Here is a 17,066-nt window from a genome sequence, read left to right on the forward strand (position 1 = left end):
TTATCCTGGAAAATGTTCCATGTGTGCTTGAAAAGAATATGTGTTCTGGGTTTTTTGGGTGTAGTGTCCTACAAATATCAATTAAGTCCAACCAGTCTATTGTATCATTTAGGGCCTCGGTTGCCTTATTGATTTTCTGTCTGGGTCATCTGTCTATTGATATCAGTGGGCTGCTACAGTCTCCTACTCTTATTATATTATTGTCAATTTCTCCCTTCATGTCCCCTAGTATTTGCTTTATATATTTAGGTGCTCCACTATTGGGTGCATATATGTTAACAAGTTTAATATTATCTTCTTGTATTGATCCTTTTATCGTATATAATGCTCTTCCTTGTCTTTCTTTATAGCCTTTTTAAAAGTCTATTTTGTCTGATATGAGTATTGTTACCCCCACTTTCTCATTGTTTCCATTGGCATGAAGTATCTTTTCCATCCTCTTTCAGGCTGTGTGTCTTTCACTCTGACGTGAATCTCTTGTAGGCTACATATTGAACAGTCTTGTTTTTTAATCCAGTCAGCCACTCTGTCTTTTAATTGGAACAATTTTTGCATTGACATTTAAAGTAATTGTTGATAGATATGTACTTACTGCCATTTTATTCCTTGTTTTCCAGTCTTTTTTTTTTTTTTGGTTTTTGGTTCATTTCTTCTTTTTGATTTTCCTGTTTGGGTTTGATGATTTTCTTTTATGGTATACTTGAGTTCCTTTCTTTCTGGCTTTTGTGAATCTACTGTAGTTTTTTGATTTGTGGTTACCATGAGGCTCATTATGTTGACCCATAACTATATTTAGTTGCTTTAAACTGATAATCATTTAAATTCAAATACATTCTAAAAGATCTATTTTTTAACTCCTCTCCCACATATTTTGTGTTTTTGATGTCCTAGTTTACATCTTCATGCTTTTACTTTTACTGTTTATTTTAGTTATAATCCCTTTTACAATTTTTGTTTGTCTTTTAATCTATGTACTGGCTAATTTAAGTGATCTTCAGTCCTTATTATATATTTAACTTTCATATTGGGATTTCCCTTTCCTATAAATTCTTGATTCTTTTCTATTTAGAGAAAACCCTTCAATATTTCTTTTAGGGTAGGTTTAGTATTCTGAATTCTTTTAGTTTTTGCTTGTTTGGTATATCCTTTATCTCTCTTTCTATTCTAAATAATAATGTTGCTGGATAGAATATCCTAGGTTGCAACTTTTTCCCTTTCAGGACTTTGACTACATTGTGTCACTCCCTTCTAGCCTGCAAAGTTTCTGCAGAGAAATCAACTAATAGCCTTATGGGGGAGGGGTCCCTTGTAAATGACTGTCACTTGCTGCCTTTAGAATCTTCTCTTTATCTCTAACTTTTGCCATATTAATTATGATATGTCTTGGGTCTGTTTGGATTCATCTTGTTTGGGACCCCCTGTGCTTCCTGTACCAGGATATCTGTTCCCTTCTTTAGATTTGGGAAGTTTCAGCCATAATTTCTTCAGATATATTTTTGATACCCATCTCTCTCTTCTCTTTCTGGAACACCTGTTATGCGTAGGTTGGCACGTTTTACATTATCCCGTAGATAGCATATGTTGCTTTCATTTATTTGTCTTTCTGTCTGCTGTTCTGACTGGGTGATTTCCATTATTCTGTCTTTCAGATCACTTACTTGTTCTTCTGTGTCATTTAGTCAGCTATCCATTGCTTCTAGATTGCTTTTTATCTCAGAAATTGAATTATCCCGTTCTGATGGTTGATCTTTATAGTTTCTAGTTCCTTGTTGCAATGATCTGCATTTCTATCAATAATCTTTAATTCAGTTAGCATTTTTATTACCACCTTTTGAACTGAGGTTCTGGTAGACTGGTGAGCTCTGTTTCATTATTTTTTCTTTCAGGGGATTTCTCTTGCTCTTTTTATTGGGAGTAGTTTCTGCATTTTCATTTTATCTTTCTGTGTCTCTATGAATTTAGGAGGAACTGTTACTTTTTGTGGGCTTGAAGGGTGTTTTTATGTGGGAGCATCCCTGTGTAGACTCTGTATATGTAATATCTTTGGTGAGAGGGTTGGTTTTGATATGGACACGAGGCACATCTTTCCTTAGGGTGCTGGCTGTTTCCCCTTGGGGGTGTGGTTGGTGTTGGGTCTAAAGTCTGCAGGATGTAAGGTGGGACTTCCTCTCTGTCCATGGCTGTTGCCGTCTTGTCAGGGGTAAGGTCTGGTCCCCTGTAGTTAGAGTAGAAACCCTGATATTCAGGCTCAATCAGGCTCCGTTCCCCAAGTGCATGCCCTGACCCAAAGGAGGTGATTGCTAAAGCAAGTGAAGCCCATGCATTCACAGAGGATCGATGTGCTGCCTGTGTAGGCCTCTGAAGCTCCACTTGGATGCAGCCTAAGGTCACATCCCTTCCCCTGTTGTGTTGGTCCTAGATCTAGTGCAAGGCTGTGGAGTGGCTGGGCCAGAGCATTCACTAGTCTAGGACTGGGGTTGGGGCTTTGTGACTACAGGAATTGAGGTGGCTGAGCTGCTGCCAGAGATCTGGGCTGCCTCTGTGGCAGACATCTCATAGGACCTGTCTACCCCAGATCCAGTGCTAAGCTGCAGTGTGGAGTGGGTAGAGCTGGAGCACTCACTGGGCTGGGAGACTAACTGTGGCATGCTCCTGCAGCTCCGCCCAAGCACGCACTGACAATGACCACCACCACCCTAACTGGGTCACACCCCAGACCCCAGTCTGTCTCTGTGTAGCTATCCCAAGTATTTTCCCAGGGCTGGTTGGCCCAGATCTCATGCCAATCTATGGTATGGAGTGAGCAGGAGTGGGTGTTTGCCCCATTCAGATTGGGGAGTGCAGTGAGGTGACAGCTGCCAGTGCAAGTCTCCCTCTGTCATGATTGTTGGTGAGACAGCACACGCACACTCCTTGGAGTAGAGCCTGGCTTCTCCAGCCCTTCCGTCTATCCCAGCAGTTCTCCCAGTAGCCAACAGGGCTTGTCTGCTCTGTGCTGTTCCCGAGGACTGGGACACCCAGATTGTGGCTCGACCTGCTCGCTCCCCCAGGTGAGGGTCCACCAATGCAGAACTTTTCCTTTCAGATTCCTCTCAGGGGTGGGGGTCCCTACCCTATGCCTTTTTTCTGTCCTACCTTGTTACGTGAAGATCTTCCCTGCAGCTATGGTATAGGAGTTCTTCTGCCAGTTTCCAATTAGTTTTCCTTAAGAATTGTCCCATACATAGATTTTTTTTGGATGTGTTTGTATGGCGAGGTGAGCTCCACATCTCCTTCTCTGCCACCTTGATCCCTCCTCTGGGAAACACAATTTGTAATTGCCTGTAAGAGCTCAAAACTTGGACAGAGACTTTAAAAACACATAGTTATCAACTTTAGTCCTGAATACAGAATTTTTTTCTTTCCAAATAATCTGATAATATTTATGTAAATCTAAAATTTTACTATTCCCCAGTGCATCACCGTCACCCCTCAGGCTTTTTTATCTTCAGGCTCAAAATAATCCCTGGCACTTGAATGACCTCGCAATGGGTATGTGAGTTCATTTGGATCTCATGGGGCCAAAGTAAACTGATAAATGTGTTTCTCTCACAGCTATCCACATTATCTGTTTATAAACAGCCTTATTTAATTTGAACTGAATTTGCAAACGTGGACCATTCCTAATCTTTCCCATCCCTTAAACACAGGTCAAATTGGTTCATTTTATTCTTGACTCTGATCCTAAGAATGATGTACATTTTCCCTAGGCATGTAAAGGAGAAGAAAAAAAAAATCAGTTGATCAGTGGAACAAAAACTCTCCCCAATGAGTTTCCAATAAAGAGACTAAACATCCAACACCACAAGTGCCAAAATATTTAGTAAAAGTTTGCAAATCTTTCAAAAATGTTACAACGCAGTGAAACTAATGACAAATTAGACACTGAAAACTAACATCTAGTTAAGTCTATGCAGGCACGTAGGAGAACAGGGAATATCTAAAAGCATTAACTATGATTAAACCACTGTATTAGGCTCTTTTATATATATCTCATTTGATCCCATTCAGGAAAAGTTATCCCAGACTTGGAAATTAAGGCCAAAAAAAAAAAAGGATTGTGTGAGCCATAATATCATGCTAGCCCATTATCCATCAAGCCCACCCAAGGGCCATCTGACTCTTTTGGGAAATATAACTTTGACTAATAATGCAATAAAGACCAGGTTAAGGATTCTGTAAAGTTGAAGTATGATTTATAGAAAATTGATAGGGCATGATGATCATTTATTTTTGTTTTCTGATAGAGAAATTTACCTCCAAGGTTATAGTTACTATATAAAAATACCTCCAAGGTTATTTCCCTTTAGAATACTAACCAGTTTTAGATCTTACTTTGCAATCTCATTTCATCAATGCCTTTTCCACTGATTACTTAAATTCCAGTTCTTCACATTTGCTCTTGTGTTCTGATTGACTTAAATGGCACTTAACTCATCATCTATTCACATGAGAATTATGTTTTCAATGATTTAAGAATTTGTGCTTTGACAATCCTCGAACAACCACATTAGGTAGGTAGTATATCCTCATTTTACAGAGGAAGAAACTGAGTCTCAGAGGAAGCACAATTACCTGCCCAAGCTTACAGAGGTAAGGAGTGACAGAACTGGAGTTTGAACACAAATATGCTTGAATTCTTTTACAGATACTATACTGATGACTCATATATGGACTCAAATTTGGACTGGAACATCTCCAAAAACTCAACCTCATGTGTTTGAATTATAAATATGACAGCTGAATATCAAAACCAACTAACTCTGAATGACCTAAACCTGCATATTTAAATAAGTAATTAAAAAGACTGTTTATTAATTCGTTTGGTTTCAAATCTGAACTTTTTAAAAACTGGAAATGTTGAAAATATTTGCACATACATTACATGGAATAGTATCATCAAAGTGTGAAATTCCAGTGCTTTGCTGAGTCCATTAATAGCTCTAGATGAGGCAGAGAAAATAACTACTGAAGTTGTTATAAAAGTCATTGAAAAGTATTTAGAATACTTTGCAGAGTCTCTCTTTGACATTACATGAACATGTCCCTGAGAATTTTTTGAATAAATTTCACCAAATTGTCAGCCTATTCTACTGTAAAGATGTTCAGTCTACTTTGTCTCTAGTAGAAAAATGTGGAATACCAACATGTTTTTCTCCTCTTCAGGCATGAAGGTGATTTGTTGTCCTGGCTGAACACACAGGTAGGGATCAAGACCGGACAGTGACAAGCTGCTGTAAGTCTGGAAGCACCTTAGTGTACAATGTGTACCTTTTAAATCTTAAGAGTGTATCTTGGGAATGGCTGATCTTACATATAAGCGTTAATCTGTCACAAAGATGCTTTTTAGCTGGGATATACACCTTGTGAATGCACCCTTTTATTCACCTGAAGACCCATTCTCTGTATATGCAGATTTACAAGTGTTTCTCTCTCCATAAATAAGATTCTAAAGTACAGATCAATTGGTATCTAGGTTGATTAAAAAAAAACCCTTGTGCTGGTATTGTGAGGGTTTTGTCCACCAACTCATGAATTGGACAGTGACCTCTGACCTGGTTTTCAGTAGAGCACATCTCTATTGGATGGCACTGGCCACTGTCTGACACAGCTTTAGGTTAAGCGAGGCCATCTGCCCCACCCCTAACCCCTGATCTTAAACTCTGGAGCCAGCTAATTTCAGCTCCAGCCGAAGTGAAAAGATAACTGTGTGGTTCAAATTCATCTTGACTCACAGTTTCACTGTTTTATCCTGGCTAAAGCTGCTCACTGTGTCTGTGGTTTTCTTACATAAATTTTCAATCCAGCTAGTGCTATTATACAGTGTCTTTTCCAACCCTGATGTCGGGGGTGGATTTTTAGCTCGCATATTTTTTCCAGATGTGATAAGCTCTCCATAGCCCTCTTGGTGAGCAAAAGCATATCCAGATCTTCTCGAGCTTGATCTCCGAGTCTGAGGCTTTCGCCTACGCAGGGGTCTTGCCTTCTTTTGAGCCTTCTGCCACTGGCGGATCTGGAGACAAAGGAGACCCAGAGTGAGATGAAGCATCCAGATGATACAGACTCCACACAGTGGGCCACTTTGTGAAGTGAAAGCCCTTTCTGTAAAGACAACATCAATGATAACCAAGTACTCAACTTCACTGCAAAATCAAGTTTTTCACCTAAAAGCCAAGCAATTTTCTACCCAAAAGATTACACTGGATACTGGTTAGTTTTTATCTCTACTGAGAGACTATTAAGACTATTAAGAAGTGTTAAGACAAATTTCATTATTGTCCCCATCTAATACATCCACCTTAAGTGAACAGGAACATACTTTTGTACATTTTCTAACGTGCACCAGCCAAATACAGTCAGTATAAAAATTTACAGACCCATATGCCCCAAATAAGTCTTTCCTCTCTCTTTTAAAGGTTCTCAGGATCCAGTAGTCATTAGTAACTGGACTAAGAGAAAATTTAGAAAATGAGAGCCACAAAATTTCAAACCCTTGTGGTAGGTCAAAAAGTACCATGGGATTTTCAGTGTTTTGATTTCTTTGGGGGGTTTTTGTGGTCTTTTGAAGAGCTCAACATTGTTTGGGTGGGTTTCTAGCATTTCTTTCATTTCCCTATAACGCTGAGGAGGAAGAGAGCCAAGGTTTGGTGCTCAGCACCTTGTTCTTTAGGTCAGCTGATCGATTGCTTGGCTTTTGACTTTCATGTCGGGAGAAAGCCATTAAGCAGAAAATCATGATGTGTCTAAACATAGGAAGAAATGAGCGTCATCTTCCTTCAGCTCATCCATCATTTTCTGAGTTGACATCAGAATGAGCTCACAGAGCCAAAGGGAAAGGACAAACATAACAGGGGAATCCACGAATCATTTCAGAAGGAATCTCTTGGTACTTTGGCCCCAGAACATGAAGGATTTCATGATAAGGGAATTTCTACCTCAGTTCTTCTCAGCATCATCAGCCTGGTCACTCACCCCCTCAATATTTCCCCCTTCTCAAGACATAGCTACAAATGCATCTCCTCTTTCTCCTTTTCTCATCTATCTGGGTCCTGACCTAATTTGACATTGTGTTGCTTATACTCCTCCTTCCATAAAATACTGAAATATGTTCTGTCAATCCCTTGACTTAGGTATTTCTAGAATCTGTTCTGTTTTTCTTCTAACTTTATATTTTCCAATCCAGCTATCATGTTGCTGTTCCCTTTCTTAATCTGTTCAGAAAGTAACCTCTCTCCCATGTTTAACAATCTGCTACTATATTTCTACAGAAATTTAGAGCCCCTTCACCTAATACTTTGCTTGTCTCTCTTTTACTGTACCCTTTACTTTCCCCAAGTCAGTAACTTTCCCTCTAGCTTGCCTTTGCCTTGGAGCAAACGTCCAAAATGCTGCCAGCAAGCTTGTTTTTTAAAAGTCAACTTTTAAAAATATCCAATCTAACTTGTAATTTACGACTCCCCACCCACATTTAGTGTAGACAGTTATCTTCACTGGCACTCCCAAGGCTAGTATGTTCAGTTGTGGGCAGTTCCAGCTACTGTGATGTGATGCCGTGCACCTGTAGGTGTTGCTGATGGGAAGTTCATTAGCTCTTCTCTGGACTTCTAATCAGGCAGAGGACATGATTCCAAGAGCAAAGAACCAACCTCTCAAGTACCCAGCAGCATTACAACATACCTGATCACTCAGGGTTGGGAATAAATCCACCTTCAAAAATCTGAATGCCACCACAGGCATAACTGAAGCCACTGTCGTTAAGAGAATAACAAGCCAGATGCACTTCTGGGTCAAGGAATGTCGTGCATTTCCTATTATTAAAGAAAAATAAACACTGTGATTATAAATAGAACTGAATTATTGAATTAATTGGTTCTTTGTCTATTCCCATAAGGTCTTTTTTGAAAGGGACTTTTGGACTACCTAGGAGAACCACTGGGTATCTTCCCCAGTATATCATATGCTCAGTGGTGATAAGAGTGCAAGAATGGTAAGATCACCCTTGGGAACTGCTTCACGGCCTGATCACTAGGGGACTGCCAGCCAGAGCCAACCATTCTCTGATCCAGGCTCAGTCCAGCTTCACTCATGAAGCAGAATTCTCCCATCCAGCCTCAAAATCCCTCAACTACAAAGCAGTCATTATTTTTAAAGGCACATTTACCCTTATGGATTCAAACAAAACTACACAATGTATGTTCTGGATTCAGGTACAATCGCAAATACCGGTCTTCTCAACTGGCTATGTCATAAAAGGTGAGCTGTGTCTACTACAGGGTCAACCTTTTAAATTCAGGCAACAGCCCCCAAAAACCTGCCTCAGAGGGACTTACCAATCTCTCTATCTCATACCTTCACTCGGTTATGAAGTACTCAAGGTTCCAAGGAGATCAGAGATGCTCTTGGGTTTGTGAAAAGAGCATTCTCCACACTGGGAAACCACTGATTCAGCCATTCAATATTCTAGTTCAATAGAGTAGTGAAACTCATTTCCAAGCCTGGAGCCAGTTTTCTTATTTTATACTCACACCTCGTATACTGGGATGTTCGTTTAAACAAAGCAATAAGGGTCAGTAAGGCAGACAGACAAACTATACGGAAGATGTCAACCCTACTTACGAACTGTTGTTCCTGTTGGTTTTCTAGGCATATGATACCTCCAATTATCCAGGTTCCCGCTCCCAATGCTATAGTTAACACAATTTTAATGGGCTTTGGGTGTGATGCTTGGCTCCTTATTGGAATGTCTGCATTTTCTGTCTTAGGAGGATAGACTCTGCCTACCAAAGAGCACTTGATTCCACTTGCCTGGGCAGAAACAAACTTGACTCAGTAAATTAAATGTCTTTTTGAACTCCCTGAAGCTCAGTACCCCCAGGCATGGCTGGAAAAACAAGCATCACTTTAAAACCACACTCCTGCTTGCTTCTGGCTACTAAGGAAAAAAAAATTTTCTTAAACCTCAATGTTGATTTAAGTTTTGAAAAGTCTCATTGGAACCCAGTAATTAATTCCTGGAATGGCATGTGCTTAGACAGTGGTCCCCACACAAACTACTTTCTCCAGTTGAGGCATTCCAGTCTCATTATGCATGTTCGAATGCTGTCTTAGGACTGGAAGTCTTCTGGTTAATGCACTGAACTTTCAGATTTGGCAACCAAAAAGAAAAGAAAAAACTTAAAAGTAGTTTAAATGGCTCTCTTTTTCCTAATGTGTTTATTCTTATTCACAACCATCATGTTTATACATGGTTGGAATCTTTTGATAAATAAAGGATTAACATTACATGTTAAGTAAGAGAGGTACAATTTAAAGATTTCCATGTACACACAGAGGAAGGCAAAACTTGAATACAACACTCTTAAGCATATACATGCATTTAAATGGAATTGCAATTTCAGGTGCCTTTGGAAATGTATAACCCTATAATCGCTCTTATTTTGCTTTCTACATGAATCAGTCTTCTAAGAATTATTTTTCTAGACTGGATTTCCCAACTAGTGGATGCAAATCTGTCTTGCCTAATCGAGCTCAAGCAGCTTGTCACTATGTATCTCTCTTTTCCACAGTTTGCTGGGATGAACTCAGAAACATCACTGTTACCAACTTATTTCACACACACTAGAGATTTCAAAACTTCTTTAAAAGTCTATTAATAGCCCCACTGTGTAAAGCTCAGTGGCCCTTGCTGGGAATCATGTTGAAATGTGGAGTGCAATGATAGTATACTCCAAAGATAGACCAGATATATACTCTTTGTAGAATCATAGAATCTCAGGGGTTTAAGGGATTTTAGGAAGTCTTTTGCTACCTATCTGCTGTTCGAAGTCCCCAACCAGTAATCAAGCCACATTTGCTTTAATCACCATCTTCATCATCATCAAGGCTAACATTTACTAAAAAAGTATTATGTACCAGGCTACATGCTAAGCATTTCATATGCATTATATCATTTAACCCTCACCAATTTGCTATAAAAGTAGGAACTATTAACATCCCCAAGTTTAGAACTGAAGACATTAAGGCATGAAAAGGAAAAGAAACTTGCCTAAGGTCACACAGCTTATAAGTGGCAGAGATGACACTTGAACACTGGCTGTCTAACTACAGAGACTATTCTTGGTGCCACTCATGGACTATGTCCGGCAATTTTTAAAAGGCTCTAAATTATACATTTCTTTTCTAAATGCAAATAAGTTCCACAGGGAAACTTAGGCAGAAATGTCAGTGATAATGTGGCATAAAAGGGAAAGCCTGGCATTTCTTTCTCTTCCCTCTATCATACATGAACTTCACAGGTTTTCAGGTATCCCTGATCTATATGTGCTATGCCTGTTATTTGGAAAGGGACAGTCTACTGCATCTGGGCTGTTAGGAACCTGTAAGCAGCTATCTCAGTGATTCTGCATCTAGTAGGGACAGCAAAACCTAATCTTTTGGAGCTCACTTCAAGCCTGTAAGCCCTCAGATGTCTGGCTCAATCAATTCCTAGAGACAGAATTATTGGTCATCCCTAATCCCACCAAAGAAAATAAATTACAAAGACAAATAAATGACAACTTGACACTAGGCCCCAGCAAATAGCGGGACTCACTTACCAACAAATGGAAACTGCCTTGGGAAGATGCCAAAGAGGCCATTACTGTGCATGGTAAATAAAATGGAGAAATAAGTGGCAATGCTGCCCCAGACGAAGACATGATTAATGATAGTCCAGTAACTGGTATCCAAGGCTATCTGTAAATAAAGTCAAACACAAAGGGGAGATTGTTGAGGATTAAAAGAGCATCATTTTACTGCGTAATGTTTCCTCAGAACTGTTCTGTGAGAAGACAGTGGCACATGTCTAGTTTGCAGCCAACCATAGGCCTTACCACTTTCTGCACAACACAGGGGACTAATGTGACATTCCTGGTAGACAACTGACTTTAGGACTTATATCTGCAAGCCATTATATCTAGCAACGTTGAATCAAAAATCAGGAAATAAAATGTTAAACTTCTTTTAAGTGAGAAATAAGAAAGCAGGATGGTTTCTAATTTCAAAGCTACTTTCCAAATTGCCCTCAAAATTTTTCTACTGGAAAACTATTTTTCATAGTGAGCAAGTGCAACATTTTAAAATCTGTACATAGGGCTTCCCTGGTGGCACAGTGGTTAAGAATCCACCTGCCAATGCAGGGGACACGGGTTCGAGCCCTGGGCTGGGAAGATCCCATATGCCGCGGAGCAACTAAGCCTGTGCACCACAACTACCGAGCCTGCGCTCTAGAGCCGGTGAGCCACAACTACTGAGCCCATGAGCCACAACTACTGAAGCCCGTGCACCTAGAGCCCGTGCTCCGCAACAAGAGAAGCCACCACAATGAGAAGCCCGTGCACTGCAAGGAAGAGTAGCCCCCTCTCACTGCAACTAGAGAAAGCCCGCGCGCAGCAATGAAGACCCAATGCAGCCCTCAAAATAAATAAATAAATAAATTTTAAAAAAACTAAAAAAAAAACCTGTACATAGATTTTCATATGACCATTTTGATACAGGTATAATCTGTTTACATCAATATTCTAATTCATTTTGGTTATCATTTCTCTTAAGTTATTCAAATAATAGCAAAGAAAAATCCTTAATCCACTTAAGGCATAAAATTCAGAACCCGGGGTTCATGGTGATCTGGAAACATGCTCACAAGCCCTTCTCCCTTCCAATAACTTATTATGGCAGTAGAGCTGCAAAACAGTAACCTGTTATGGGGAAACCAAGACAGCCACTGGTGAATATGAACACTTGAGTTCTCAGAGAAAAAAAAGTAGGTTCTAGCATCCTTATTTGCATATCAGAGGCACCAAATGGTCCAAGTGAAGGTTTGCATTTCTAGCACAGTCTGATGCAAGGCCACAGATTTATTGCCTGCCTGAGGGGGCTCTACCTACATAGTAAACAGATTCCGCTCTGCACATGGAGACATACTTCCCCTTCCCACATGACGTTTACTGTCCTTTAAAATGATGCCCCATATAAAGAATGCTAAGACCAATCACAAGCACTGAAATTGAAACTGTGATTAAAAATCATCCAACAAACAAAAGCCCAGGACCAGATGGCTTCACAGGGGAATTCTATCAAACATTTACAGAAGAGCTAACACCTATCCTTCTCAAACTCTTCCAAAATATAGCAGAGGGAGGAACACTCCCAAACTCCTTCTACGAGGCCACCATCACCTTGACACCAAAACCAGACAAGGATGTCACAAAGAAAGAAAACTACAGGCCAATATCACTGATGAACATAGACGCAAAAATCCTCAACAAAATACTAGCAAACAGAATCCAACAGCACATTAAAAGGATCATACACCATGATCAAGTGGGGTTTATTCCAGGAATGCAAGGATTCTTCAATATACGCAAATCAATCAACATGATACACCATATTAACAAATTGAAGGAGAAAAACCATATGATCATCTCAACAGATGCAGAGAAAGCTTTCGACAAAATTCAACACCCATTTATGATAAAAACCCTGCAGAAAGTAGGCATAGAGGGAACTTACCTCAACATAATCAAGGCCATATATGACAAACCCACAGGCAACATTGTCCTCAAGGGTGAAAAACTGAAACCATTTCCACTAAGATCAGGAACAAGACAAGGTTGCCCACTCTCACCACTCTTATTCAACATAGTTTTGGAAGTTTTAGCCACAGCAATCAGAGAAAAAAGGAAATAAAAGGAATCCAAATCGGAAAAGAAGTAAAGCTGTCTCTGTTTGCAGATGACATGATACCATACATAGAGAATCCTAAAGATGCTACCAGAAAACTACTAGAGCTAATCAATGAATTTGGTAAAGTAGCAGGATACAAAATTAATGCACAGAAATCTCTGGCATTCCTATACACTAATGATGAAAAATCTGAAAGGGAAATCAAGAAAACACTCCCATTTACCACTGCAACAAAAAGAATAAAATATCTAGGAATAAACCTACCTAAGGAGACAAAAGACCTGTATGCAGAAAACTATAAGACACTGATGAAAGAAATTAAAGATGATACAAATAGATGGAGAGATATACCATGTTCTTGGATTGGAAGAATCAACATTATGAAAATGAGTATACTACCCAAAGCAATCTACAGATTCAATGCAATCCCTATCAGACTACCACTGGCATTTTTCACAGAACGAAAACAAAAAATTTCACAATTTGTATGGAAACACAAAAGACCCCGAATAGCCAAAGCAATCTTGAGAACAAAAAACGGAGCTGGAGGAATCAGGCTCCCTGACTTCAGACTATACTACAAAGCTACAGTAATCAAGACAGTATGGTACGGGCACAAAAACAGAAAGATAGTTCAATGGAACAGGATAGAAAGCCCAGAGATAAACCCACGCACATATGGTCACCTTATCTTTGATAAAGGAGGCAGGAATGTACAGTGGAGAAAGGACAGCCTCTTCAATAAGTGGTGCTGGGAAAACTGGGCAGGTACATGTAAAAGTATGAGATTAGATCACTCCCTAACACCATACACAAAAATAAGCTCAAAATGGATTAAAGACCTAAATGTAAGGCCAGACACTATCAAACTCTTAGAGGAAAACATAGGCAGAACACTCTATGACATAAATCACAGGAAGATCCTTTTTGACCCACCTCCTAGAGAAATGGAAATAAAAACAAAAATAAACAAATGGGACCTAATAAAACTTCAAAGCTTTGGACAGAAAGGAAACCATAAACAAGACCAAAAGACAACCCTCAGAATGGGAGAAACTATTTGCAAATGAAGCAACTGACAAAGGATTAATCTCCAAAATTTATAAGCAGCTCATGCAGCTCAATTACAAAAAAACAAACAACCCAATCCAAAAATGGGCAGAAGACCTAAATAGACATTTCTCCAAAGAAGATATACAGACTGCCAACAAACACATGAAAGAATGCTCAACATCATTAATCATGAGAGAAATGCAAATCAAAACTACAATGAGATATCATCTCACACCAGTCACAATGGCCATCATCAAAAAATCTAGAAACAATAAATGCTGGTGAGGGTGTGGAGGAAAGCGAACACTCTTGCACTGCTGGTGGGAATGTGAATTGGTTACAGCCACTATGGAGAACAGTATGGAGGTTCCTTAAAAAACTACAAATAGAACTACCATATGACCCAGCAATCCCACTACTGGGCATACACCGTGAGAAAACCATAATTCAAAAAGAGTCATGTACCACAATGTTCATTGCAGCTCTATTTACAATAGCCCAGAGACGGAAACAACCTAAGTGTCCATCATCGGATGAATGGATAAAGAAGATGTGGCACATATATACAATGGAATATTACTCAGCCATGAAAAGAAACAAAATTGAGCTATTTGTAATGAGGTGGATAGACCTAGAGTGTGTCATACAGAGTGAAGTAAGTCAGAAAGAGAAAGACAAATACTGTATGCTAACACATATATATGGAATTTAAGAAAAAAGAAATGTCATGAAGAACCTAGGAGTAAGACAGGAATAAAGACACAGACCTACTAGAGAATGGATGAGGATATGGGGAGGGGGAAGGGTGAGCCGTGACAAAGCGAGAGAGAGGCATGGACATATATACATTAACAAACATAAGGTAGATAGCTAGTGGGCAGCAGCCGCATAGCACAGGGAGATTCGCTCGGTGCTTTGTGACCACCTGGAGGGGTGGGATAGGGAGGGTGGGAGGGAAGAGACGCAAGAGGGAAGAGATATGGGAACATATGTATATGTATAACTGATTCACTTTGTTAAAAAGCAGAAACAAACAAACAAACAAAAAAGAATGCTGGCAGCCATGATGAAACTGCAGCGGTGCTAAAGGGACAGCCTTTACTTTCCTCAAGAGGCCTGAGAACAGAGAGCCCTGCTTTCCATGCCTCAGCAAAGAGATGCTGGCTTTCCAGTTCATTTGTTGAGAGATCAGACCAAAATCTGCAGCTGTACCTTTCACCACCTGTCAGTTCATCAGCATTAAGAGACACCAGTAGCCTGACCTGTGTGGGTATGAGTAGGCAAAGAAAAATCACAACCAATTTAAGAGGATGCAATTGAAAAAAAACAAGAACAGGTGGCTCCTGTTGAGGCAGAACTAATGGGAAAGACAGACAAGCACTATAACAACAACAAAAAATGTAATAAGAACTCTTAAGGAGATGCAATTAGATCATAGAAAAAAATTCTGGAAGAAATAAAAGCATTATTTCTGAATTTAAAAATTCAGTAGAGAAACCAAACAATAATAGTCACTGATGAGAACTGAATTAATATTCTGGGAAAAACAACTGGAAACAATATTTCATAACTGGGCAAAAACTTGAAGAAATGGGAACCAGGTGCAAAAAGATATGAGACATGGGTGGCAAATCCATAGATGTCAGACCCATGGGCCCAATATAAGAAATAATGGCATCGTAGAAAGAGGAAAAGGAAGAAAGAGAGAAGTAGCAATCAAAGAAATGACAGAGAAAACTGCTCTGGGATAACAAACAGCAAAGATTTTCAGATTGGGAGGGTACTGTAAATTCTAGGAAAATCAATGAAAGAAGTTATGTTCTGGTGACATTTGTGAAGTCGAAGGATAAAGAACATAAGCTTCTAGACACAGAAGATATTATTTACAAAGGAAAGAGAATCAACTTAATATCAAACTGCTACACTGAAATGGATGTAGTGGAAAATCATTTACAAAGTTCCTAAAGAAAAATGCTCTGATTTAAGAATCTTATGCCCATCCAATATATCATTTAGTAAAGATAAAGAAAGATTTGAACTCAAAAGTATAACATCTATGTACCCCTTCTGCAGAAATTACTCAAGCTTAGACAGAGAGGAAACGATGTTAATGCTGCTCTCAAAATGAGCTTATTCACAAAATTCCTGAAACTTATTCTGTGTGTTAAGGACAGCAGTGTCTGATTGAAGCCATGATTTCACGATGGATGCCTTAGCTGTGTCAGAGGCTTCCAAGTCACTCCATTATCTCCTCCTCTGCTACAGAATTGAACACAGGGGAACTAGGCATGGAGAGTTCACAAAGCACCCATATGCTTTATTTAGTTGTGAAACAGACAAACAGAACTCCTCTTTGAGTGGAGAAATATGGTTCTGATTTTGGATGCTACCTGTCTGACTGAATTTTGGACTTCCAAGATGTCAAGTGTTAGATGGCTTTGGTTTGAACTTAATGATACTCACTTAGATGGACCAAGGCATGGCAGAGATGCCATTTAAGAGCAGTATATTTACATCTGATTCATTCAATCTATTAAATATTTATTGAGTCATGAAAAGAAAGTCTGGGGTTTAACAAGATCTTTCATTGGATATAAGAGGCTAAGATTTGTAAAAGACATTGTTTATAGGATAGAAAAAGGACTCACCACAGGCAATTCAAACTCTATAAAAATTAAGCCCTTGATTTATACTTTCCCCTTCAAAAAAACACCCCCCAAAAAAAACCACACACAAAAAAAGACAAAAAACAGAGGTCACATGGCTTAATGTATCCACTCAGAGGTACAGACTTTAATGGATTGGAAAGCTTTTGTAAATTCTAACTCAATACCTAATGGTATTGTCCACCATTTGCATAAAAGAGGAAATAGAAACAAACTCAAGATGCCTGATGAAGATCAATGGATCATCAGGAATCATTCTTACCAGATGGGAATGTAAATTGGTGCAGCCACTATGAAAAACATTATGGAGGTTCCTCAAAAAATTAAAACTAGAGTTGTCATTATAATCCAGCAATCCCACTCCTGGGCATGTATCTGGACAAAACTGTAATTTGAAAACATACATGTACCCCAGTGTTCGTAGCAGCACTGTTTACAACAGCCAGGTCATGGAAGCAAGTGTCCATCAACACCAAGTATCCACTGACAGATGAATGAATAAAGATGAATGTGTGTGTGTGTGTGTGTGTGTGTGTTTGTGTGTGTATACACCCCCACAGTGAAATACTACTCAGTCATTAGAAA

At 39.3% G+C, this 17,066-nt stretch overlaps 1 protein-coding gene across 1 annotated transcript in view; it reads right to left on the reverse strand.

The window, feature by feature from the left end:
* Nucleotides 1-3,842: 3,842 nt before the first annotated feature.
* The window catches only part of ATP8B4 (ATPase phospholipid transporting 8B4 (putative)), a 198,039-nt gene continuing 184,815 nt past the window's right edge, over nucleotides 3,843-17,066 (reverse strand). The window contains exons 24-26 of the mRNA XM_060164306.1: nucleotides 10,635-10,773; nucleotides 7,717-7,847; nucleotides 3,843-6,052 (exon numbers count right to left, since the gene is read on the reverse strand). Of these exons, the coding sequence (XP_060020289.1) occupies nucleotides 5,771-6,052; nucleotides 7,717-7,847; nucleotides 10,635-10,773 (552 nt within the window). The 3' untranslated portion in view covers nucleotides 3,843-5,770. The remainder of the gene's footprint in view (nucleotides 6,053-7,716; nucleotides 7,848-10,634; nucleotides 10,774-17,066) is intronic.

This window comes from Lagenorhynchus albirostris, chromosome 1, assembly GCF_949774975.1.
Source record: "Lagenorhynchus albirostris chromosome 1, mLagAlb1.1, whole genome shotgun sequence".
Lineage (NCBI taxonomy): Eukaryota > Metazoa > Chordata > Mammalia > Artiodactyla > Delphinidae > Lagenorhynchus > Lagenorhynchus albirostris.